Source organism: Carya illinoinensis, chromosome 1 (assembly GCF_018687715.1).
Source record: "Carya illinoinensis cultivar Pawnee chromosome 1, C.illinoinensisPawnee_v1, whole genome shotgun sequence".
Lineage (NCBI taxonomy): Eukaryota > Viridiplantae > Streptophyta > Magnoliopsida > Fagales > Juglandaceae > Carya > Carya illinoinensis.
Genome location: NC_056752.1, coordinates 6076339 through 6101117, shown reverse-complemented (window position 1 = coordinate 6101117; position 24779 = coordinate 6076339). Strand labels below are relative to the sequence as shown.

Genomic DNA, 24779 nt, shown 5'->3' with positions numbered 1-24779 from the left:
ATGTTGGTCAGTGTTAAAATAATTAATACTTTAAATGCAGGAATTGAATTAAAAATTAATTATTTATAATCTACATTTAATAATACTTAAATACTTAAAAGATTAAAGTAATCAAATGAGAATGAATTCAATTACAAATCATCTAAGATTTAATAATACTTAAATATTTAATAGTTGAATTATTCAACTATAGGTTAATACAAATAGTTTTGTTTTAATAACACAAAAATACTTAATCTTTGAATTAATAAAATGAATTTTAAATAAAATACAAATAATCTAGATTTAATAATACTTACATACTTAAAAGTTAAAAGTAATCAAATGAATTTGAATTAAAATATAAATTCCGAATTATAATTAATAAAATGAATGTTAATTACAATACAAATAGTTATAATTATTAACTAGAATGTTAATTACAATACAAATAGTTATAATTATTAACTAAAATGTTAATTAAAATACAAATAGTTATAATTAATAAAATATTTTGAAAGATATAAAACAACTATCTAATTATTTAATAATATAAATACTTAATTAACATATGTTGCATTGTTTGTTTGATACATGTTATATTGAAGAATTGGTTGCAAAACAACAAGAGTTAGAGGCTCAATTGGCGAGACAAGGAGACATGGAAATGCGCCTCAAACAACATGAAGAAGAACAAGCAGAGTTCAGGAGAGATATGCAACTCCAAATGCAACAGTACAGGCCTCCAACCAACTGATGGTTTTTTAAGTCTAGCTTATGACATTATCTAATTATGTATGAATAATGCTAGTATCATGGTTATTTATTTCTTCGCACTTATTATAAAACTTTTGTGAGTAATTAAACAGTTCCTAATTTATGTTTTTCAAATATTATGGATGTCTATTTAATTTTTTTTATAATTATTGATTTTAATAAAAATCATATCCGTTCGAACGACCGTGTCACGTTCGAACATTAATGGGTAGGTCGTTCAAACGATAATGTACCGTTCAAACATTAATGACCAAACCGTTCGAACGATACCAGATGCTCAAAAAAACGTTCAAACGCAGGTCATTACCATAGCGTTCGAACGTTGATCAGCACCGTTCAATCTGTTCCTTTAACGTTCGAACGTAATTCTATTGATCGTTTGAACGTATCTTGATAACCGTTCAAAAGATACATTAACGTTCGAACGGTAACTGAGAAGCATTCGAACGCTATTCTGGAACGAATTTTAACCGTGACAAAAAAGGTCATCGTTCGAACGGTATCGAACGGTCAATTTCAAAATCGTTCCAAAAGATATATTTTGGGACGAAATTGTGATTTTCGTCCCAATATATCTTCTGGGACAGTGATGTTGGGACGACCTTGGGACGAAATTTTTTCATCCCAAAAAATCTTTCGGAACGAAATCTATATATTTTGGGATAAAAATTTTCGTCCCAAAAAATGCTTTTTGTTGTAGTGATATATAGGTCACTCTAGCTAATTGTGGAAGTGGTAGCCAATTTTGGGGTTTATAGCTCTTCATTTCAATATTTATACTGACCTATTAAAAATAAATAAATAAATAAATAATTTATTTGGTATAATTGATACGAAAAATGGGTACCTGAAATATTCCATAGTAATTTGGTTAGATTTTTATGATTAGGAATCGGTATATATATATATATAGTACTACTCATTCCTTAAATTGAATTTCTATTTAAAAAAAAAAAAACAAATTTAAAAGATTGAGGTCCAAGGAAAAATTGTTGCTGACCCGATTAGATCAATAAATGAATTTAGAAGCGAGATTACAAGAGAACATGCAGAAGAGACTAGAGTTAAATAACCAAAAATTATTTGTACCGTGGCAATCAATGTTGTTCCAAAATTCTATGCCACCGCCACAACCTTAACATTTATTTTTGCTTTAAATATTTTATTTCTATTACGATGTTCCAACACATTTGAACAATTGTGATGTTTGGATTACAATTTATATAATATTAGTATGATATTTTTAATTGAATATAGTTATGTATGATTACTATCATTCAAACTGTAAATAACTTGTTCGAATTGTAAATTACCATTTATAAATTTATCCGAACAAAAAATACCCATTCGAATAAAAAAAATACCCATTTGAACAAAAAATACCCATTCGAACGACATTCGAGAAATACAGTCCGTAAATCCATTCAAACTATAAAATTTTTGTTCGAACAATATTAATATAAAAAACCTCATTCAAACAAACATAATTTTTCAAAATATAAAATCCGTTCAAACTAACAGAATTTATGTTCGAACACAAGTCATTAGAAAAATTGATTTGTTCAAATTCATAAAATTTGTTCGAACATTTAGTCTGTTTAAACAAGATCAAATATGGTCATTAGTTCGAATCAAAATTTCTTATAGTTCAAATGGTACGTGTCAGTTCAAATGAATTAGGTTCCATTCAAACTATATTTTAAGATGAAAATGATTAGTCTCCAATAAAAAAAAAATTAAAAAAAAATCATTTGAACGGTTTCGACTAATTTAGTCAGATTTCATCTCTAAAAAAGATTTTTTGAGATGAAATTCCAAAAACCTTATGAGATAGGCTTTCCGAGACAAATTGGAGATGAAATTTTATCGTCTCCACAAACATTTTGGGACGAAATTTGAGTTTGTTGAGATAAAATGATTTGTCTCAAAAAACCCAATCTTTTGTATGTAGTGGTCACAAATGACTTTCACCAAAGTAAACTTATTTATCGATGTGGTTTGATATAGTGTATCAAATTATAAAGTTACTTTCATTGTAAAATAGATATAACTGAACACAAGAAGTCACACGGCAGACATCAATTTATAAGTTTATTTTTATAAAATTATTGACACCCGTCCACCAAAAAAATTTATAGTTTTTTTTTTTTTTTTTTAAGTTTCTACTTTCTAGGGATTGGGTATTTGTTGAATTAGTTCACGTGAAAATCTTAGGTGATGCCACCAAACAAAATTAGGAATAGAAATGAACATTACCATTCCTAAAATCCAAAGTAATTAACCAAAGCTTAATTTCTTTATAATATGCATATGTATTTTGGCATATAGCTCCACCCAAAAAAAAAAAAAAAAAAAAAAAACTTAAATTGTGAAAACATACGTAGCTCAAACAACAAGTGAGGTATAAAGTACCGTATGTTTTAGATCATTATCAGTAAAGTAAAAGTTAAAAGTATGGTGGAAATATCTCTCTTGTCGTACGTTAATTTGTCTTTTGTCGTTTGATGAGGGTTCTCACGATCGAGAGTCTGCCGTACTCTTCTTAAATGAGAACCCTAGAACACGCTATCTAGCTACCATTTTAAAACGAGAGACTGACTTCCATTAGCCTTTTGCAATCCTATTTGATTATAGAGTTCTTCTACATGCAAGCAGACGGCGGATGAATTTGCGCACCATTGCTGACATGGCGAGCTAAATTATTTTAAAAAAATAAACAACGAGGGAAACGAAATAAGAAGCAAAAATTTGCCCAAGCTTCTGCCATTTTCTCTCCCATCCATGGCGTCTAGCTCATCCGCGCGACACCTCCTCTATGTGACCACTTCCTCCATACAACCACTTCGCTACGACTAACATAAACGACGGAGGTGAGAAGATTGCAAACGGTCATGATCGGGGAACGGGCGTCAGTGCGGCGAAACTCTCGTATCGGCCATCTGCTCCTGCTCATCAGAGAATAAAGAAGAGCCCTCTTAGCTCCAACTTAATCTTCAAACAGGTAAGGTCCAGCTGCTGCTGCTTTATCCGCTTTTTACTTAAAAAGCATATATTGTTGATCAGAGATTAGGTTGCCTAGGTTAAAATCAGTAATTTTTTCCTTTTCAACTTTGAGGCGAGTAAAGTATAATATAACCAGAGTTGTGTTTGGAATAAACGACTGAGTTTTCTTTCATCGAATTTGGTCCATGTTTTTTGGTAATTAAATAGTGTGAATGTAAATCGCTCTTTTACTCAGTAATTGATTTATTTTAACTGATATTGCCTATTTAACTTCTATTCTACGGTGGTTTGATTTTCATGTGGTGGAGTTACACTAGGCAATGTTTAGATCGATACAAAATTAGCTTAAGGATGTAAACTAAGTGACATGACATTCTCGAAGAGGATCCAGAAGATCAGTAGGTGCAATGATCTGCAAGATGACATACAGTTAAAAGTGTTTAGAAATTAATAAAACTAGAACCAATAAGAAATGTTTGTTAGGTTATCCTTCACATAGAAGCAAATTTCTTTTGGGTTTTGTGGCGCCACCATTTTGAGAATTTCACAAAACTGTGTACTGTTCTTGCTGCTTGTTCATGGTCCTGTTCTCCAAGTGCTTGTGCAGGAATGCAAATGTTGTTATAAATTATCATAATGGAGCAGGAACTTGACAGAATATCCACATTGCCCAAACCTATTCTGCAGCACATTCTCTCATTCATTCCTTTTAAGCAAATAGCTCAATGTAGTCTAGTGTCCAAGACATGGAACATGGCCTGGATTTCATTCCCATTTCTGAAATTTGACAGAGAATTGTTTCATATCGTAGAACCCAAGCAACAAAAAATCAAGGAATTATATTATTTTGTTGAGAGAATTTTACTCAGCCGCCATAGGCAAGAGCTATATATACAAAAGTTTGAACTTTACAAACCTTACATCAACAAGAACTCTTGGCTCTTGTGAACAGTTGCATTGGCTATGTGATCGAGCTTAATGTCAAAGAGTTGAACCTTTACATTGAATCAGGGTATTTTCCTCACTATAGCTTGCATCAAAGTGTTCTAGTTTCAAAATCCATAACCGAGTTGTGGTTATATGGATGCAACTTGAAGTTATTTAATTCTGGAGATATCAACTTACCCAATTTGAAAAAGTTGGTATTTGACACAATTCCTGTAAATGATCAAATAATCCAAAATCTAATTGATGGTTGTCCTGTGGTGGAATTGTATGCTAGCTAGCGGTGAACTCACCATCTAGATCTATACTGTTTTGATGCGACTACATAAATTTATTTTCCATTCTATTTTCCAGCCATCCATGCATGATGACTGAAATATGCACATCTTATACAAGGCCATTTATTAATATATAGGCTTTGGCTTTGTTTATTTGTGGTAGTTTTTGGTTAATGAAGATAAGGAAAAAAAAGGGCTTTGTTTCGGGTTTTTCTTTTATTTTTTTTAATAATAAAAAAAAGAGTATGCAGCATGAATACAAAATTAAAGTAAATGAGGCCACTTGATTCTTTAGTAGATATTTCTATATAGAAGAAGATATGCAGTAATTATATATCCTTAATTTTTCAGTCAATGATGGGTGATCAGCACCTAAATGATATGATCAGTGTAGTATGAGACATGAATATAATTTTGTATTGATTACATTTTTATGTTACAATGATATATGTATTAATTGATTTTTTTTTTTTTTTTATGTTACAGTGAATGATCATTGGAGTTAGATGGTGAAGCTTTTGCATTATGGATGAGTTTTGTGGAGTTAGATGGTGAAGTTTGTTACAATGAAGAAGGATGTATATTGTGGAGTTTATGTAACTTATTGTGGGACTTGTAATTATTGTGGATAAGAGAAAAAAATTAAGTTTTTTATTTTGTATTTGCTCAAATTTTACAGCCCTATAAGATCCTTCTTTACCTTTGTTTAATTTTCATAGCTTGTTGATTATTCGGTCACTTGAAAGCTGTTGTAACTTCACTTGCGTCCTAATTAACTTCTTTAGCTGCTAGAAACTTCATTGACTTGTTGCATTAGTGATCTATATCAATCCATGTCCAAAACGTCGTACTGGGATTTACTATTAAAGAGTTAGGACTTGTTCAAGTGCTGGTTTTTTGCAGGCAGATAAAGTTCTGATGTGGATCAAGCCTTATTTTTTTTATCGGATCTATCTCAAGTGCTTAACTCATTATTTATGATGAGGAAATCAATTTTATATTTTTTATGTTGTGTAGTTAATGAGATTTTAATCATCAATATTGAATGACATTATTTGATAAGTACATTCATAAGAAAATTACATCAGGTAATGAAGACGAAGCAACAACCTGCATTAAGGTCTCCTTCACCTAGGAAAGATGTTTGTTCAAAAGTTTACATGAGATACAAAAGATACAAAAAAAGTCAGGTTGTATAAAACTAGATTGTTGCCACCACAAAGTTTACATAAAACTTACAAAAAGTGCTCTAAACATTATAAAAAATGACTTAATGATTACAGCTTGTTCTTTCTTTACATGTTTATAATGTATCCTTTGGCACTTGCACAGCTTGGACAGCTTGGAGATGCACTTGCACAGCTTGGACGCTTTCAAGGAATTTAGAGTTCATTTCTACCTTGGCACTTGCACAGCTTGGAGATGTACTCTTCCTTTGTGCATATGCCTGCCGCCTGGTCTCTTCACACCCATCAATGCTCATATTTCTGAGGTCTATTCAAAAGACTTCTCTAAAATCAGTTTGCAAACGGCAATGTTATTATTTTATTGCATATAAATGAGAGCTGAAATGGGTGACCTTCGCCTTTCATAACATCATAACATAAAGAAGCAGCAAACACAAGTTTCGGGTCAAGAACTGCAAATAAAATGTTTGGAAGATAGATCTCAAGAAACATAGAAGATATCATGCATTCTTAAGCATTTTCCATGAACTTTCATCCTAAAATGCCTTTCTGTTGGCTCAAGTTTCCAGTTTCAAGCTGCAGTGCGTCAAAAGTTGGTAAATGGGGTTGTAAGGGAGACTTGATTGGTGATTGGTTTCATTTATTTGAGGAAATTAATGGATAAGCAGCAAACTTTTGTAATCAGTCATCTCCAAAAATTTTAAGAACTACTCTTTTTGTGCATTATTAATTTGAATTATTAATTCTCTCAACAAGAAAATTAACATTGGCTAATATAGGGAATTAGGCAAAGAGAGGAAGCTCTCAACAACATACAATTTGGGTAGGGATAGAGGGAGCTTTGAGTGAATTTATGGTGACAGGTATAGTCTTTAAGGAAATTTGTCAAACACCTTCCTTGCATAACATGTTATTTCTTTACCGAATACTTCCCTCACTGTTCATTAATTCCCTTATCACAAACAATACATAATCCACCCAGAACCACCAACAAACATCTATCTCAGTCCACCCATTTCAAGCAATAATCCACACCAAATTTATTGGAAAAATGTATCACACCTATTTCAGATCATATCTCAGTCCAAATCCATGCTAGATAAACATTATATGGAAAAAAAAAAAAAAATCAAACAAAAATTTGAGGAAGTGGAAAGAGATGTAAAGTTTTGGCACAAACAAAAATGTGCACAAGAGGTATGCAAACGAGGTTGTAGCTACTTAAAACTATATTCAGGAGTACAAGTTAAGTATATGTCAGAGTCCATACGAAGTGATACACTTGATATTTTGATAATTTCAGAATGGAATATATCAGATGGATAAAAGAGTGGTCATCCCCATGCCTCCAAAATTCTTATTTCAAAAAACAACTATCCTTTTTTGGAAACATAAAAATATATCAAATGTACAAATAAAATGAATAGAAAAAAATTTCTTTTCTTTTATTATCTCTCTTTTCTATTTATGAATATGACGATTCCATTTTTTGTATGAATCAGTTCCTTGTTTTGTAAGGTTAAATCCAATCAACAAATGTAAGACTGGAGCGTCGCCAAACGGAGGCCGGTCTCATCCAAAATTCGGTATCCAAATGGATCTGCCTGCACCAATGTCTTCTTATTTCCCTCTTTCTACAAACCAACAATCGGTGCAAAATTTATAGATCAAAAGGAAAAATACGAGAACTTTTTGCCGTCCAAATTTCAACTTTTTTCGACTTTCCCTTCAATTTAACCAAAAATTCTTCCTTTCGTTGCTAGGAATGACACCACATCCTATCAGAAGAGACCGACTTGTGGAAAAATACATAGCATTGAAATCCAGGATAAATCCTATCAGAAGAAAATGATCGACCCAGAGAAACACGGTAAAATTTTCAAAATAAGAAAAACCCATTGGAGATTATCAAAACCAAAGAACCAAAAAATGAAAAAGAAAATCACAAGTCAAGAAATTTACCTTCAGGAAGCTGACTTGAGATGCACGCTCGCTCCTTGCCAAATCTTTATCTACTGGGCTTTCTGCCTCAGATGGGGGGAGGGGTTACTGATTATAGATGGGGGAGGAGCTGTCGATGGCGATGATTTTGAGTTGGAGAGAATGCACGTCTGACTTTTTATTTCCCGCTCCAGACGCAAGATGATATTCGCTTCCCTTCGGACGACGCTCAGCAGCAACTCGAAAAATGAAATGAAACGCACCGCTTTATTTGACATGTCAGCATTGGTGCGCAGGAGGGTACGCAATCTGCTTGTAACAAGACTTTTCCTTGATTATAAGATTTAATTGAGATCAAATTAATATAATCTAATTTTAAACTGAATCTAACATTTAAATATCCAACTCTTAAATTATTAAACTCATTTCAAATCAAAACTTCCTTATACGTGAAATTTACAATATTTTTTAATTTTTTATAAATAGTACTAAACTCATCTTAACATCCAAAAACTTCTAAACTCACTTTAGATAGCCCCACATAACTCACTTTACCTACTCAATTCAATACTATTCATAAAGAACTCAACTCAGCTCAACTTAACATCTAAAGGCAACTTAAATGATTAAGGGCTCAAGCAATATCTCAAAATATAATTAATAATAGTGAAATATTTTATAAATAGTAGCGAATAAGTTTAAAAATGTATTAGAACAATTGTGTTCCCAAACAACCCTAAATCGCCGCCTTTAAATTTTACAAAAAATAGTATTTTATCTAATATCAGAACTAAGTGTTCATGTGTTTAAATTCTGATTCTGTGCTCTATCTTATTTGAATAAATATTTACATGTTTGGCTTATTTATTGAAGAGGTTTGCTAGGAGTTTGGCCACATGTGATGTATTACAAAATATAAATAATTAAAAATATAATGATTTCACATGCTGATTCAATAAGTTGATAGATAAAATGAAAAATATTTGAAAAGAAAAAATTGAAGAGTACTATGACTATTTTACAAAAATAAAAATAAAAAAATGCTATATATTCCTTAATATAAAAATGTGGAAAAAGTCTTTTTAACATTACTCAAATTAAAATTATTGAGGTTTGTGGACTTTATACTTCAAATAATTAATTATTTGAACTGAGGTATTGTTTCAATCTTGATAACAGTTAAGAACTTTTCTTTCCCACTTCTATTACCAAATTGCAGCAAAAATAATTTTGTTAAGAAAAAGAGGTATCATCCTAAAAAAGTAATTTTCGTAGTAAAGAATTCTCAAAAGTAGAAATAACATTTTTCAGATGAAAAAAATTCGTCTTAAAAAATGAATAATAATTCTAATTCTGTTTGGCATCAAAACGTTGGTTTTAACGGTGGTGTCCTTTTTATGAACAATACGTTGAAGCTATGTTTAGTAATAGGTCATACCATTGTGCATAACAATATTGAACCCTTTAATAATTTAATGATATTCGTGGTTAACCAAAATAAAAACATAATATTAAACAGTGCACGAAAAATTCTAAGAAGTTGGGAAACAGTTTAATTGTTTTCACAAGCTATCTCATCTCATCTCATCTCAACTCATCTGTGTAAAGAAACGTCAAGAATTGTACTAAAAGGTATCTGATCTTCTTAATTTATTAAGTTCTTAGCAGGAATCAAGTAAAATTCTTCTTCTGTTTGCTCTAATCTAAAAAGGAGGAGTAATGTTGATCATTTCATGACTATGTGGTACAACACCCATCACAAGTTAATTTTGCATAATTAAAATAACTAACATCTTACCAAAAAATTAGACTACTCAAGCATGTATCTAAGAATATAAATAATTAAGCATGTGTTGCAGTAGTTGCATGCACGTTTTGCCTCTCTCTCTTCTGACATTGAAGAGTTTATTAATTTAATTGTATATATAGCAAATAAGGAAACAAGATGTCTACAAAGGCATGCATGCATTAATTATTACTTGTTTATTAAAAGAATAACTACGATCGATCATCGACTGATCAGTTCTAAGTATATAAATATTATACAAATCTCCTGAACTGATCTTTCCAAATGAATTATTAATATATATTATCTTAAGTAAACAGTACCCTATGCTATCTTTAATTTGTGTGTTTTAGGCAACAATTTCCGAGTAATTAATTAAACCATTAAATTATAGGAACAAAGATCAATGTTAAATTAAACTAACATATATGAGATTGACAACTTTCTCAACCAATGCATGCACCAGGGATTCTTTGAGACGTGGCGAAAGCCCAGCCAAAGAACACTGCATGCGGCTTTGATCTTCATGAATATCATCAGCTTCTTTTCATATATTTCTTTTTCCTTCCTCCTGATCCACAGTCCTTTGCAGCCATTACTGACTATGACTGGTGATCCTTCTGTAGTGCATGCGCATAAGAAGTCAAGCTAGGGACCTTTCATATATGGAGTAGTTGTGTACTCCTTCACTGGTCCTGGTGTGAGAGCGTGCCTAGCTTTCTCTAGCATAGCTATCTTTCATTTTGACCTAAGACTTCTAAATAATTGAGAGTTTGGCTTATAAATATTCAATTTAAAATAATTAATTAGATGGGTGTAAAATTTAAATAAAGGAACAAATCTCATTAATTTGTTTACTTTTTACCATTTATATTGAATGATTTTTTCGTTAAATGCAAGTCCATTAATAAATATTCTACTGTTAATATAGCTATAATGAAAAAGGCTTTGTCCAGTTTGAACAGGGAGAGTTGTGGCATTTTGAGCAAGTTTTCTACCCCCAAAGCCAGAACAATGGAGTAGGTTTCAAAATTATATAGACAATGACTGTTGAATAAAAAATAAAAAATAAAATGCTGATCAGCATAAGGACAAATCGAACTGGTGCTCTCATGTGACTGGGACCCTATATTTATGTCTTCATCTACAAGGCATTTTTTTCCCCACTTTTTTGGTAACAACCAGCACAAGTTAAAAGATAGATGCCCGTCTGGTGCATGTTTTCACTGCTGTAGAACATAAAGCTAGCGCTTGATATTTCTTCTTGATTATTTTGCGCCGTTCGTTTTCTATCACAAGGAATCTTAATTTTTTTAAAAAAAAATTCGAAAGGAATGTATAACATGGTCCAAGAAGTTAAGAGGCACCACCAAGCTAATAACTCATTTGCTATAAGTTAGTATTTTATGACTTCAAGATTAAAAATTCGAATCATGATATAAATTAAAATTATTTATAATAGTAAAATCTGACTTTTGAACTATATAATGATTTTGGATCATAACAGGTACCATCAAGATAATAGCTCATTTGGTATAAGTTGATATTTTATGACTTCAAAGTCCGGGCTCACTTTTAGAACAATATCTATAGCTGAAATCAAATATTCTATAACAAAGAGGATCTCTTATAATCAACCCTAGAGAGAGTTAAGAAAAAAAAGTTAAGAGGCAGCACGTCGAGTGTCACATCTTTAAATTTTTTTATGTATATATTTAAGTAGGAAAAATAAAATATAAGGGAGCGCGGTCTAGTACTGTAAGAATAGCAGTCCTGATCAAGTTAGAAAAGAGAGAAAAAAGTACTAATCTGATCAAGGCCTCAGCCTATTGCAATGCTTACTAAAGATCTACGCAATGGTTGAGAGATTTGGCCAGGGTAAGGTTTTTATAGCTTGTCGTTGTTACCCCCAAAGTAAGGCATCTACCAAGTTTAAGAAATTTTAATCATTGGACGAGTTCTTTTCTTTTCTTTTTCCTCTGTGCAAATGAGAGGATAGCTAGTTAGATGATGTTTGGATTCTTTGTCAGGATCTCCTGCATGAGATCAAGAGGAATGATGCATGGATGGCTACTATTGATGAACAATAATTGCTAATATCCCTCAAAAATCAAAATCATCCAACAGTACCTTAGAATTTAGATGTCTTTAAGATCACCTGTGAGAACTGAAAGCTGAGGTTTGTGGAGCCCCCTAGTGGTAGAGATCTAACCCATCTAAGATAGGATGTCAAGCGTGAAAGATATTAATTGCCCGGGTAGTTTCGATAGAAGATCAGAGCAATTGCAACGTCTTAGTGTGTAAATGGCCAGGTCAAAGATGATTTGTAGTCCAAGCGTGTGAGCTGCTGAGAGGCCGATGTGCTTAGAGCATTTCATTGGCTTGCCCAAATGAAAATATTAGCCAAAATTTAAATTGTTTGTATAAAAAATACCTATATTGAATTAGATAAATTTAAAATATTTTATATTTATGTTACAGTAATTAACTAAATATAGAAGATTCTATTCATTCACTAAAGATTAAAATATTACTTTATCATTATTATAATATAATTTATTAATTTATTTATAATATAAAAATGATTTTGATATAATTTTGAGAATTAATTGATTTTTGAAAATATGATTTTTTTAATATTAATTTAATTATAATATAATTATTAATAATATTAAGTTGGTAGAATTATTTTTTAAAAAAATATTAATTTAATAATATTTTATTATTATAAAAAGAATAAATAGTTAATTTAATATGTGATTAAATTTAGATAAAATAAATAAATATAAAGAAGCGTAATATTAACTAAATTTTAAAGGTAAATTTGAACAAGATAATGAAAATGCTCTCACAGGTGTCTTCGTTAGTGAAGTGTCTTGGGATTCGACCTTCGGATAGGCACGAAGATTTTGTAGACCAAGTGTCTAGGGATTCGAATTTCCAGGACGCGTCTGTCGCGTCATATCCAATGGTGTTTGAGTCCAAAAGCGAATGACATGATCTAGACTCATTCTAGCTTGTAGCTAGCTAGCGATTGGGCTGATCAGGATAAAACATAGGACATGATGACTCATTTCTACGTGGGGAACGATTGGAAGATGGTATGGGATTCTTGGAGGAGTTTGGAAGTTTTAGGTTCGGTTTGACAAAAATTTTTATCTTAAATTGAAAATTTTTATTTTATTTTTATAATTTTTTTTAAATTTTTATATAAAATATAATAAATAATTTATTTTTTTAATGTTTTTAATTTTTAAAATAATAATAATATTAAAATATAATAATTTAATATTTTATCTTAAAATTTAAAATTTTTATCTTACTACTAAACTGAACCAAAGTTTTTCTTTTTACCATTTAATAAGCTATTCATATGCGTGTATAATGAAAATCGGTGGGCGGATGGTCTCAACCAAAATATCATACCATCACTACGGAAACCTCGGTCAAAAAAACGATAAACAAAAATAAATGAATACTTCAAAATACTAACAGTGTTCAAACACCAACGGATAAATTCACAAAATCAAGCACAAACTGAAAGCATCCCTTGCTCTACACCCAACGGCTATAACAAAATCACCGTAGAAGATCCACTCAAAGCATACAAATGGAAACTCCATCGCATGCAACGGCTAGCACTTTCCTTTATGACCCGATGTGTATAGTTTAGCTATGGGAATTTCCTTGTATAGACTATGTTCTCCAACGGCAATCTACACCTTGTAATATTATACCCCCATCTATAAATACTAATAAGAGGACTCTAAGTACTCTCACGATCATGGAGGACTTTCATCAAATATTTTAGTCTCACTTTCTCATGTTACCAAGCCCGTGTGAGATAATAGAGTCTTCCTTTCATAAACACCATAGCCCTAAACATTGGTACGTTACCTTGCATCTCAATAACAACAATTACCCACTTTATCGCGAGCAAATATTGGCCTTAGCGGAGAGCCAAGATCTTGTGGGACACCTCTTGAGTGAATCCTTGGCACCTTTAGAATTTGACACCACCATCTATGGTGCCTTTGGTTTTGGTAAATCTAAACCCTCCACAACCTTTCTCCAGTGGCGTAAATCGGATCGATTGCCATGAGGATTGATCATTGGGACTCTTTCAAAAGAAGCCCATGGGCTTGTCGTAGGATTAGATTCAGCCCACCAAGTTTGGGCTGCACTCAAGGCAGCATACGCCCTCGACTCTCAAGAGTGGGAGTTTCATCTCACCCAGTAGCTGACATACTTGAGAAAGCAACTCACCACACCACTAGCTAATCATTTATGAACGTTTAAGGGGCTTTGTGATAGTTTGGCTTCCATCGGACGCCCTGTGCAAGACAAGATGAAGGTGTTTTCGTTGATGAACAACCTCAATGCCAAATACAACCCCTTCACCACGTTGATGCTCAAGCCACCCATATTGTCCTATGCCGAGCTCATCCCTCTCCTCTAAGGGTTTGAAATTCAAACCTCCCTTTATGATTCCTCTTCTAACTCATCTTTTTCTATTTATGGACACAGAAATTCGGCTTTGGAGTCTAAGGACGACTGTGGCAACAATCGCTCCCAGCCACAGTCTCAAGAGGGCACAGGTTTCACCCTACTGGCCATTCAGCTAGGACTAAACAACCAAGGACCTTTAATACCTGTGAGCCTACTGATCGGCCTAATTCCACAACGAAGGCCAATGATCCATCACATGCTGATACTTGTCAGATTTGTGGCAAGAGAGGTCATGTGGCACTTAAGCATTAGAATAGATTTAATCATGCGTATCAACTTGATGATATTCGTCAAGCACGAGTTGCTCTAATGCTTGAGAATTTTACTCATGATATGAATGGACCACAGACACTAGAGCATCTGCCCATGTGACAAGTAACCTAAGTATGCTAAAAAATCTTCATCAATATTTTGGACATGATGCTATCATTATAGGCTATGGTAGTTCTCATGCTATTACATATGTTGGTGACACATATATTGATAATGGCACCACTAGAGTTAAATTATGTGATGAGCTTTTAGTACCTGCCCTGGCAAAAAATATTTTATCTATTGGGCAATGTATTAGTGATTATTTCTATAACTGTGAATTTTATGGTGTTGATTTTTTTGTTAAGAAATGGGAGACCAATCTTTATACCTTATCCCCTCCTTATGAAGCTCACTTCTCCACTTATTTTCGGATTGTCTCTGAAGAAGTGTGGCACTATCATTTGTCGTTTGGGACATCCTCAAGCCTTTGCTCTCGAAGTCCTCAAATCCAAAGGATTTATTCAGGTTACTGATTCTAATAAAACTTATTCTGTTTGTGAAAGTTATCAGTTAGGGAAAATTAGCAAACTTTCGTTTTTACCCTCTTCTAGTTTACCTCATGCTATCTTTGATAAGGTTTATTGTGACTTATGGGGTCTTTCCTCTTTATCTCTATTGGAAATTTTCATTATTATGCATGTTTAGTTTATGCTTTTCTAAATACATGTGGTTTATTCTGCTTCGATAAAAAATCTTATTTTTCCTCAGCTTTTTTACTTTTTGAAAAATATGTTGAATGTCAATTCAATAAAAAAAATAAAAAATTTTCAAACTAATGGGGATGGTGAATTTGCCAACACTAACTTTACTTCCCATGTAAAACAAAAAGGTATTATTCACCATTTTTCCTCCCCCAACAATGTTTTCACCTCCACTCCGTTTCAACTAGAATGACTAGTATTTGCTGTGTTGGAATAGTAACTAACAGGGGTTAGTTGCATGTTCCGTTCTAAATAAAATTCTAGTCATTTTGATTTGTATTTGTCCATTCTGATCGGATTTTAGCATTTCAACTTGAATAGGTGCTTTAGACCAAAATCTTGCATGTAGCCTGACTATGATCACCTGAAGTGGAACTCCACGAACTCGTCGAGGTCAATGAAGCCGTCACCATTGTTGTTGACCTTAGACATTGAGAATCTTTGAGCTCATCGTACAATATCTTCTCATCCCTGTTCTTATCAAGCCCGCTGAAGAGCTTCACGACCTTGTTAATGGAGGGCATCCAAAGTTGAAGACCTTGACACCAATATGAAAACTAGAGGCATAGAAATAGAGAAAGGGAAATTTTAGGTATACACAAGTGATAGCTTTGATCATTTGAAGGCTCATTTAGTTGCTAAAGGCTTTCGCCAAATAGATGGTATTAACTATATGATGAAAATTTTTTCATGGTTATCAAAGTGAGCACCATCTTGATTGTTATCATTCTTGACTTGATCAACTGATGGGACATTCGCTACTTGGATGTAAAAAATACTTTCCTCTATGGTGATCTCCACAAATTCGTCTACATGGAATAGCCTCTAAGTTTTATCCACCTCACTCACTCTTCTCATGTTTGTAAGTTAAATAAAGCTCTTTATGGTTTAAAATAAGTGCCATATGCGTATCTTGATAAGTTCAACATATTTCTTCTTACTTATGGCTTTATTTGTAGTACTGTTGATTCATATTTATTTATCATTTATCTTGTAGTTGTCTCATGTTACTATTGTGCATTGATGATATTTTACTCACTGGTTCCTCTATTGATTTTCTTCATGAGTTTATTTTGACTCTTCAAAGTTAATATGCCATAAAAGGTCTTGGCTTCCTTCATTATTTTCTAGGAATTCAATCACCTTGACCCTGATGGCCTTAGCTTGTTTCAAACCACATATGCTCTTGACATTTTAAAATTTTCCCAACTGACCGACTATAAGCCCATGGGCACTCCCCTGATGACCAAAACTAAAGGCCTTACCTCTAAGACACCTCTCATTATTGCGGTCTAGTTGGTACTCTTCAATACCTTACTCTCACCTAACCCGACCTATCCTATAGTGTTAACTTTGTTTTCCAATTTATGCACTCTCCTATGTATGCTCACTTTAAAATGGTCAAACTTATTCTTAGATATGTGAAAGGTACTGTTGAATTTGGTCTTCATTTCAATTTCAATTCTATACTTGATCTTTATGTCTTTTTAGGTTCAAATTGGGCAAGATGCTCTCTTACTTGATGATCCACCATAGGATACTATTTATTTCTTGATAGCAGCTACATTTCCTGATCCAAAAAAAGCAAGATGTTGTCTCTCGCTCGAGCTTTGATGCTAAGCGCAGAACCTTGGCTCAAACTATTGTTGAGCTCACTTGGATCTCTTTTCTTCTTCGTGACTTGGGCATCAAGCTACCAAACTCCCCGCTACTACTTTGCAATAATCTTAGTGCCTTTTACATGACAATTAACCTTGTTTTTTATGCTTGCAGCAAACATATCAAGATTGACTAACACTATGTACGTGAACGTAGAGGTCTTGAACTATTTCATACCCGACATGTCCCAGCATCTTTGCAACTTGTCGATCTTCTTACAAAACCATTTGGTCGCTTGCACTTCCTGATCTCTAGCCTCATACCTTGGCCTAGTTTGCGGGGACATATTAACAGTATTCAAACACCAATAGATAAATTTACAAAATCATAGCACTTACCAAATGAATCCTCCCCTGCTATACACCCAATGGCAATGACAAAATCACCGGCAGAAGATCAACTCAAACATCCAAATGGAAACTCCATCACATGCAAGGCCTAGCACTTTCCTTTATGACTCGATATGTATATCTTAGCTATAGGAATTTCCTTGTATATATTATTTTCTCCAACGACAATATGCACCTTGTAATATTGTACCCTACTCTATAAATACTAATAAGAGAACTCTTAGTACTCTCACGGTGACTGAGGACTTTCATAAAATATTTTAGTCTCACTTTCTTCACTAAAATGTAAAGAAAATGGTAGTTACTAAGATGATTGATTTAGTGGTTTAGAAGGTTATAGACCAACTTATTTTTCCTGTAGCAGTTGGCTGCACAGCAATGTCACACTACAACAAAACTGCCCTGTTTCAGCAATAGCATCCTTCGGAATTCATCCTATAAAACGCAGCAGTTGGACTGTACCAACTATTTTGGGTTGGTCGCACGTTGGACGCCTTAGTTTCGTTGCAACTAAGGGAACTCAGCTATGGACGTGAATCGTTGGAAAAATAGAGATTTTCCATCGTTTTCTACTGATGCGAAAAATAGAGCATGTCCGCTGCAACTGCCGTGGAGGAGTACCATTTGTAATCGCTGCAGTTCCATTCTTGGGTCGATTAGTAATGTTGCAATACTGATGGGAAGCCGCTGCAATATATCAGGTTTCTCAATGACTTTTTAAATTTATTTCGCTATAAGGTCTACTGCACATCGGTAGCCCGTCAACCACAAGTTATATTTCGTTCGGCGAACTCTGTCCTTTCTCAACGACTAAGAATAAATGAATTTCTGGGTTTGTGGGCAAAAATGGGTTTCTGGGTTTGTGGGCGGCATTGAAGGGGAGGCGGTGGAGCAGCGCCGTGGAGGAAGGCAGCGCAGGGCCATGTACACACGACTTGAGCAAGATCCGTCGTTGGGAGAGTAGATCGACGGGGATAGAGACAGAGAGCTTGGATCGAGGCTCTGCAACTGTCGTAGCTGGAGGTGTGGAGGTGGAGCATGGGGGTGGCGGTGGAGCTGCGCCGTGGAGGAAGGCAAAGATTTGTGGGTTTGTGAGTGAAGAGAGAGGGAGATTACCTGGGACAGAGAGAAGCCGCGTGAGAGGGACCAGCGACTGAGGAGGTGGACGGCATCGGTGGGTCGACGGCGGCGTTTAATACAGAGAGGAGATGCTTGCGAGATCGATCAGCAGAAGATGAGGGAGATCGAGAAGCGAGAGAGGGAAATTTCTGCAGATCGACGAAGAAGAAAGTCATGGACTCACCGCGGGGGGGGGGGGGGGGGGGGGGGGGGAAGAGAGAGGGGAGAGAAAAAAGTGGGAAAAAGGCTGTATAAGAAAACGTTTTTTTTTTACATCGAAATTTACATAGCTGCAAAAGTATTTCTTTTTATTGCAGCGATTATTTTGTTGCTACAAGTAAAAAATGAGCCGAAAAAAATATTTTGAATATTGCAGCAAACTACAACTGTCGTAAAAAGTGAAACATTGCTGTAAAAGACTAATTTCGAATTTTGATGTAAAAAACTTTGCATCAATCTTTAAATTGCTGCAAATAAAGATTTTTTGCAGCAATTTTATTTCCATCAAACTTTTAATTGCTGGAAAAAGGCTTTATTCTTGTAGTGTCAAGAGTGGTTACATTGTTGCAGATTATCTAATTAATAAGATGATCACGTGAGAACCTCATTTTCTTTGGAATGGATAAAAGTGAATAAAAGAGTAAATTGACTCCGGTTCTAAAAAAACAGTCGTAAGATAGAAAAATTAGATGGTCAAAACTGATAAAAGTGTCTATCGTGTCCAAGAACTATATATGAAAGATGATACCAACATCTGAAGCTCGCTCATAAACAACAGTGTTATATATATAATGGGCGCTCAGATAATCTTGAAGATCTAAGATCATAAAAGAAGCTAATAAAGCAACGTGTGTGACATTTGGAGACTTGCAGATATGCAATGTCGACGCTGAATTGACACATGAGATTCACCTGCCAATAGGAATGATGGGAGAATTATATATATATATTTGAAGATCAACGTCCATGAATATCATCCTATTTGAAGATGTTTAGAAGGTGACAAGATTAGTCATTTTGTATCGTATAAAGAGGAAACACGAAGGGTTGGAGGTTCCCTACTCCCTACCCTACAAAGACAACCAATTAAGAACATTAGTGGTGGGGAATAACATATGTAAGGATTCCATGGGCTTTTCTCTTTCCACCAGAATAAAGACAAAGGAAATCTAAAACTTGATAAAGGGCTGATCGAGAGTTGTCGGTCACATCAGAAAGTGCACGCGTGTGCGTTTCATGGCATTGGTGGAGTCTGCACTATATGTGGATGCTGTATGCAACTCAACTACGAATCTAGAGAGGACGCAAAAAGGCCACCCAATTTTGAATTTAGACTCCCAGCATCACTTTCCAGTTTTTTTGGTCGTCTCTTCCCAATTGTGGCTTTCGAACTCTTTACAATGGCGGCATTTCTTATTCACGTTGATCATTAGAGGTTTGTATAGTAAAATGAGAAGTGGTAAAAGTTAAAAATTAAATAAAATATTATTAAAATATTAATTTTTAATATTATTATTATTATAATTTTTTTTCCCAAATAAACAAAAATAAAATATCATGCGAAACTAGTTATCATAATTATAAATAAAAATAGAACCTTTGGAAGAGCGTCGATCAGTCAATATTATTGTATGGGTTGCAAGGCAGCTAGCATCACGTTTATATCATTAATTATAGCCTAAGAATGAAATTGGATTCTTTACGTAACGAGATAATAGATTTATTACTCTTATGGAAAAACAGTTTGTCGAGTAGTTCCTCATGTCATATCATGTCATGTCGTCCTTAATTACGTTGAAACTAAATCATATTCATAGCACGTTTTCTGTGTGGCTAAATGTGTTGTGCGGGTGCTAATTCTCTCATGAATATTTTAGGTAAGATGCTGTATAAAGATTATCAAATCACCCTTTTCCTCTGTAATCAATAGGAAGGACATTCTCCATCAAAAAAAAAAAAAAAAAAAAAGGAAGGACATTCATTGTTGAGTGAAAAGTTGAAATGGCCATAAATATGTCAAATGTGTACGTTGCCCACTGGGCTTTAAACGTTTGTCCTTGTCCCTCTCCTCTCTCTCCTCCTAAAAATAATGATACAAAATGTCTTTTTAAATAAAGGATTTTAAGTTCATTTTTATAAAATAATTGATTTTATGGCTTTATTTTGTATAAATGCTTACGTCTCAAATAAAGAATTTTAAGTGTCATCCATACGACTCCTCAACTGCTAATCTTTTACTCTGTCTCTCACCAATAAGGGTCGCAAACGATCTATGTGTATATTTAAAAATGACAATATGTTATACAATTTATTAATTAAATACGAATACGATATAATAATAGTAAATTAAAGTTTAGTCTAGTTTAGGTCAAAACGGATTAACTTATTAAGCCACTATTATTTAATAAATTGATAACGAATCAACTTGTTATAACACGTTAAAAAAGTTAAAATTACAATTATACCTTTATACTTAAAAATAAAATTGTTTGAATTTCAATTTTGATATTTTTATTGTTTGGATTGTAATTTTAGATTTGTAATTAATTTTATAATTTTTTATAGATATTATAATTTTAATATTTATATAAAATTATACTAAATTTAATTAGATCAAACGGGTTAATTTTAGATTCATTCAAACCATTTATATAAACAGTTTAAAATGGGTCATATTTTATCTTGTTCGTAATATTCACTAATGGGTCAAAACGGATTGATACAACGTGACCTGTTACGTTAATTGGTCGTATTAGAATTTGAAATTTTGACACAATAAACTTAACAGGTCAGATTAAAAATGATCTATATATCGTAATATATATATTTTGATACGACACGAATACAACCCATTAACACATTCAGTAAACCTCATGCATCGCTTATATTGTTATTAGACTATAAAATTTTTTAGTGGTTCATATGATCGAGAGATGGGCCAGGTTCAATATGTTCGTTCACTCTCTCCTTAACACCACCAACTTGCATCCAACCAGCCTTGCATTTTGTTTTCCTTTCTTTCTTTCTAATCAACCCATTTTGTCAGGCAACTAATCAATTATCTACGCATTTTGTGGGGTTAGTTTGCAATATCTTCTCTCTCTCTCTCTGTGTTTCTTTTTTATTTCATCTCAACCTACATGCTTGATGTTTAACAGCATATAATATACGAGTTGTGCGTGTGAATAATTGCTCAGGGGAAAAAAAATGGAAGAAATAGAAAAAAGAAAGCAAGTTGGTTATCTTGGGCCGATTTGGGCCGAAACAAGTTTATGTTAATGTGGGTGGCCACTGGCCACGACCACTTTGACGCACACTGTCCCCAGATTCCCTGAAGTTTGAACTTTGAGCCACCACAATTTCTGACCAAATTTAATACTTTCTAAAGGGCCAACAATCATTTCTCTTTATCTATAAAGCCCAATTCAATATATAAAGTACATGAGCAATCTAACACTAATCCCACTTCCACCAGAGGGAGAGGTATTGAGAATCATTATTATTAGGGCAAAAAAAAAAAAAAAAAAAAAAGACAATCTCTTTTGCTTAGCAAAAGCAAAAGAACATTCAGTACAAGGATGAGTAGTTTTAGATCCTGTCATACCAGGTAGAAATTCATGAAAGATGCTATCTACAATTAGAAGGATGACCAAGTCTATATAATGCCCAAGTGTGAAACTAGAATTGGTTACAAAGGAAGAAACGGCAAGTTTGACAGATGAAAGAGATACTGCAACTCGAGAATGTGTATCTGGTTTTGCAGCTCATACGAGTCCCCTCCTGTGCTTTACCCACTCTACTTGACTTCCCTTAGATGAATTCTTCAATGAAACAGTAATCAGATAAGAATATGAAACAGCATTGCATCGAAGAATTGAATTTACTAACTGGTAACAAATTGAAAGAAAAAGAAGGTACACACACACTTCAAAATACATGCTCTGTTTATATACAAAGAAACTGAAAGAGAGAAAAGGCAGGAAAGTCCAACTCACTCTAACTCAGCCTGCTGACTAACTGCCAGCTAATTAGCTGAGCTATACATCTTTGACTAACTGTCTAGTACAAAGGTTCATCGCTTCACAATAACTCAGCAAATGCTTACATAGCTCATGCATTTACAGGATTGGTTCCGTTCCCAATATATACAGCACTAAGTTGTGTGATATTGGGTTGGAGGTTTATAGTAATAGATGAATATAAATTAATGACTAACTAAAATTTTGGCAGACCAAATAAAATTTGCATTAGATCCAATACGATTTAGAGGAAGCAGAGCAAAGAGTTTGATGTACGTGCATTACTGAGCGAGTAATCCAGAACTGACTCTACACTGAGCTTAGTGTACCAGAACAATACCTAGTTACGCAGGTTTATGATGCCCTTCGCTGAGTTCTATTCCTGCAGAAAGGTCAAAACCCAAACACTGAAAAATGCAGACTTCACCACACACAGCCATGTCATCAGAGATAGCAAGAGGTGAATCCATGGGGTAATTCACATGACGCCAACCCCTCTAGAATTAACAACAAAAAAGCCTAGTTTAAGGATACAATTGGAACCTAACAGCACTAGGAAGCCTCACCTCACAAACTTGCACATTATTTTTTTCACTAACTTCCATTCATTAATAGAACATAACAGACAAGAAGTGTATGAAATCAATTATTGCAATGCACAAGAGCTACTGATAAGATCCTTTAATTTTCTTGAGCTCTCAAAATCCTAACCTATGGCCACAGCAAATGCGGTCTTTTGGATTTATTGCTGCTACTCCGGTGGAGTAGCATCTACCACTGCCGTTGCTGCCACCTTAGACGTAGCTTTTGCTCCTTTGGCTTCCATACACCTCCACATATACCACGAGCCAACAGACCTATAAGGCTTCCACTTCTCACAAATCTGCTCCATGTCCAGAGGCCGGGGCAATTCCTTTAGCCCATACAAAAGTTGCACACCTTTCCTCACGCCGAGATCGCCGACCGGTAGAACATCCGGCCTCTGCAGCGAGAATATCATGAACATGTGCACTGACCAAGCCCCTATTCCCTTAACCAAGGTGAGCTTCGTTAGCAGGGACTCGTCGTCCATTTCGAGAATCGAGGAGTCCGATAAAATCCCACTCTTGAACTTGTCCGCTAAGTCGTGAAGGTAGCTCGCTTTCCGCCCGGAGATTCCGACTTCTCGGAGCTGATTAGGGTTGAGACTGAGGATGGTTTCGGGGACAACCTCAGCCTCGCCACCACAAAGCGAGACGAAGCGGTTGTAGATTGATTTGGCGGCGTTGGTCGCGAGTTGCTGGTATAGAATGCTTTTGGCCAGGGTCAAGAATGGAGGTCCGGGAGAATCAAAAGCCGGAGGCTGATACGAATCGATTGGGATCATAAGGAGTGGATCGGCTTTGCGCAAATGGTTAAGAGCAGCATCAATTTCGCCTTCAAACGACAATGGCTTCACGGTCTTTACGGTTTTGGGCAAGAGGATAGGGAGCTGAGATGGGTTTGTTTTGCTGGGTTTGGAGGAGTCCGAATCGAGGACCGGAGGCTGCGGGGGTTTTCTGGCATTGGACGATAGTTTTCTCACTTTTCTGGGTCGAAATGGGATTTTAGAGGAGGATGAAATGCTTTCGGAAATGTCAACGGAGGTGGGTTCAGGGGAAGTTTGAGATTGGTGAAGCTGAAAAGAACTTGAAAGGATTTTGCTTCGCTTTTGCTTACCCATTGCGACAGAGAGAGGCTGATCGCTAGTTCGGGTTATAGCAAGCCGAATCTGGGTCCGACTCCCTGCGGCGGTGAGGTTTCTAAGTTCTCTCCCCCGAAGTTTCATAGCTGTGTGGCGAGATCACAAGCAGATGATTCAGATAAAATATATATAGCAATAGCCCCATCAACAGCAGCCAGTTTTGACGCCGTCGAACCATACCATTTTTCTATTGTTTAAACAATGAACGTTTACTGGAATAGCCGAATAGGAGAAGAGAACGAATCCGCCTAGTCTTGGACTGCATGTGTGGAGTGCGCGACAAGCAGGTACTTAAAAGGCATATAATAAACCAAAAAGGTGCAAGCAAGTTGGGAGACTTTCCACTATTATAAAGGCGAGCCAATTTAACTTGAACAAAGAGCAAGCTAAGTTTATTGACATGAATTGTTTTAATGGAGGTTAATGGTAAGAGAGTTGAGAAGAAAGTTAGGTTGTTGGAAATTCATGGGGATTAATTCCTGTGTCGC

At 34.5% G+C, this 24779-nt stretch overlaps 1 protein-coding gene and 1 long non-coding RNA gene across 3 annotated transcripts; one reads left to right on the top strand and one right to left on the bottom strand.

The window, feature by feature from the left end:
- The first annotated feature begins 3518 nt into the window (after positions 1-3518).
- Positions 3519-5692, top strand: LOC122307800. Its single transcript, XR_006241821.1, has 2 exons — positions 3519-4771; positions 5469-5692. It is a non-coding gene; the product is annotated as an uncharacterized LOC122307800 (long non-coding RNA).
- A 16233-nt stretch (positions 5693-21925) lies between these two features.
- Positions 21926-24551, bottom strand: LOC122307761 (DNA-3-methyladenine glycosylase 1-like). 2 transcript variants are annotated; one of them, XR_006241811.1, is made up of 2 exons: positions 22909-24551; positions 21926-22370 (listed from the first exon to the last, which is right to left on the bottom strand). XR_006241811.1 is itself a non-coding variant. In XM_043120847.1 (2 exons), the coding sequence occupies exon 1, from the start codon at positions 24373-24375 to the stop codon at positions 23320-23322; it is 1056 nt and encodes a 351-aa protein (XP_042976781.1). In that variant the 5' UTR covers positions 24376-24551; the 3' UTR covers positions 21926-22370; positions 23280-23319. The 2 variants fall into 2 exon arrangements, 1 of the variants encoding a protein (XP_042976781.1); XM_043120847.1 differs by having other exon boundaries at positions 23280-24551.
- Positions 24552-24779: the final 228 nt, after the last annotated feature.

What these genes read in the sequence shown, in the direction of transcription:
- LOC122307761 (XM_043120847.1), bottom strand. Translation starts at nt 24,375, where the DNA reads ATGAAACTTCGGGGGAGAGAACTTAGAAACCTCACCGCCGCAGGGAGT.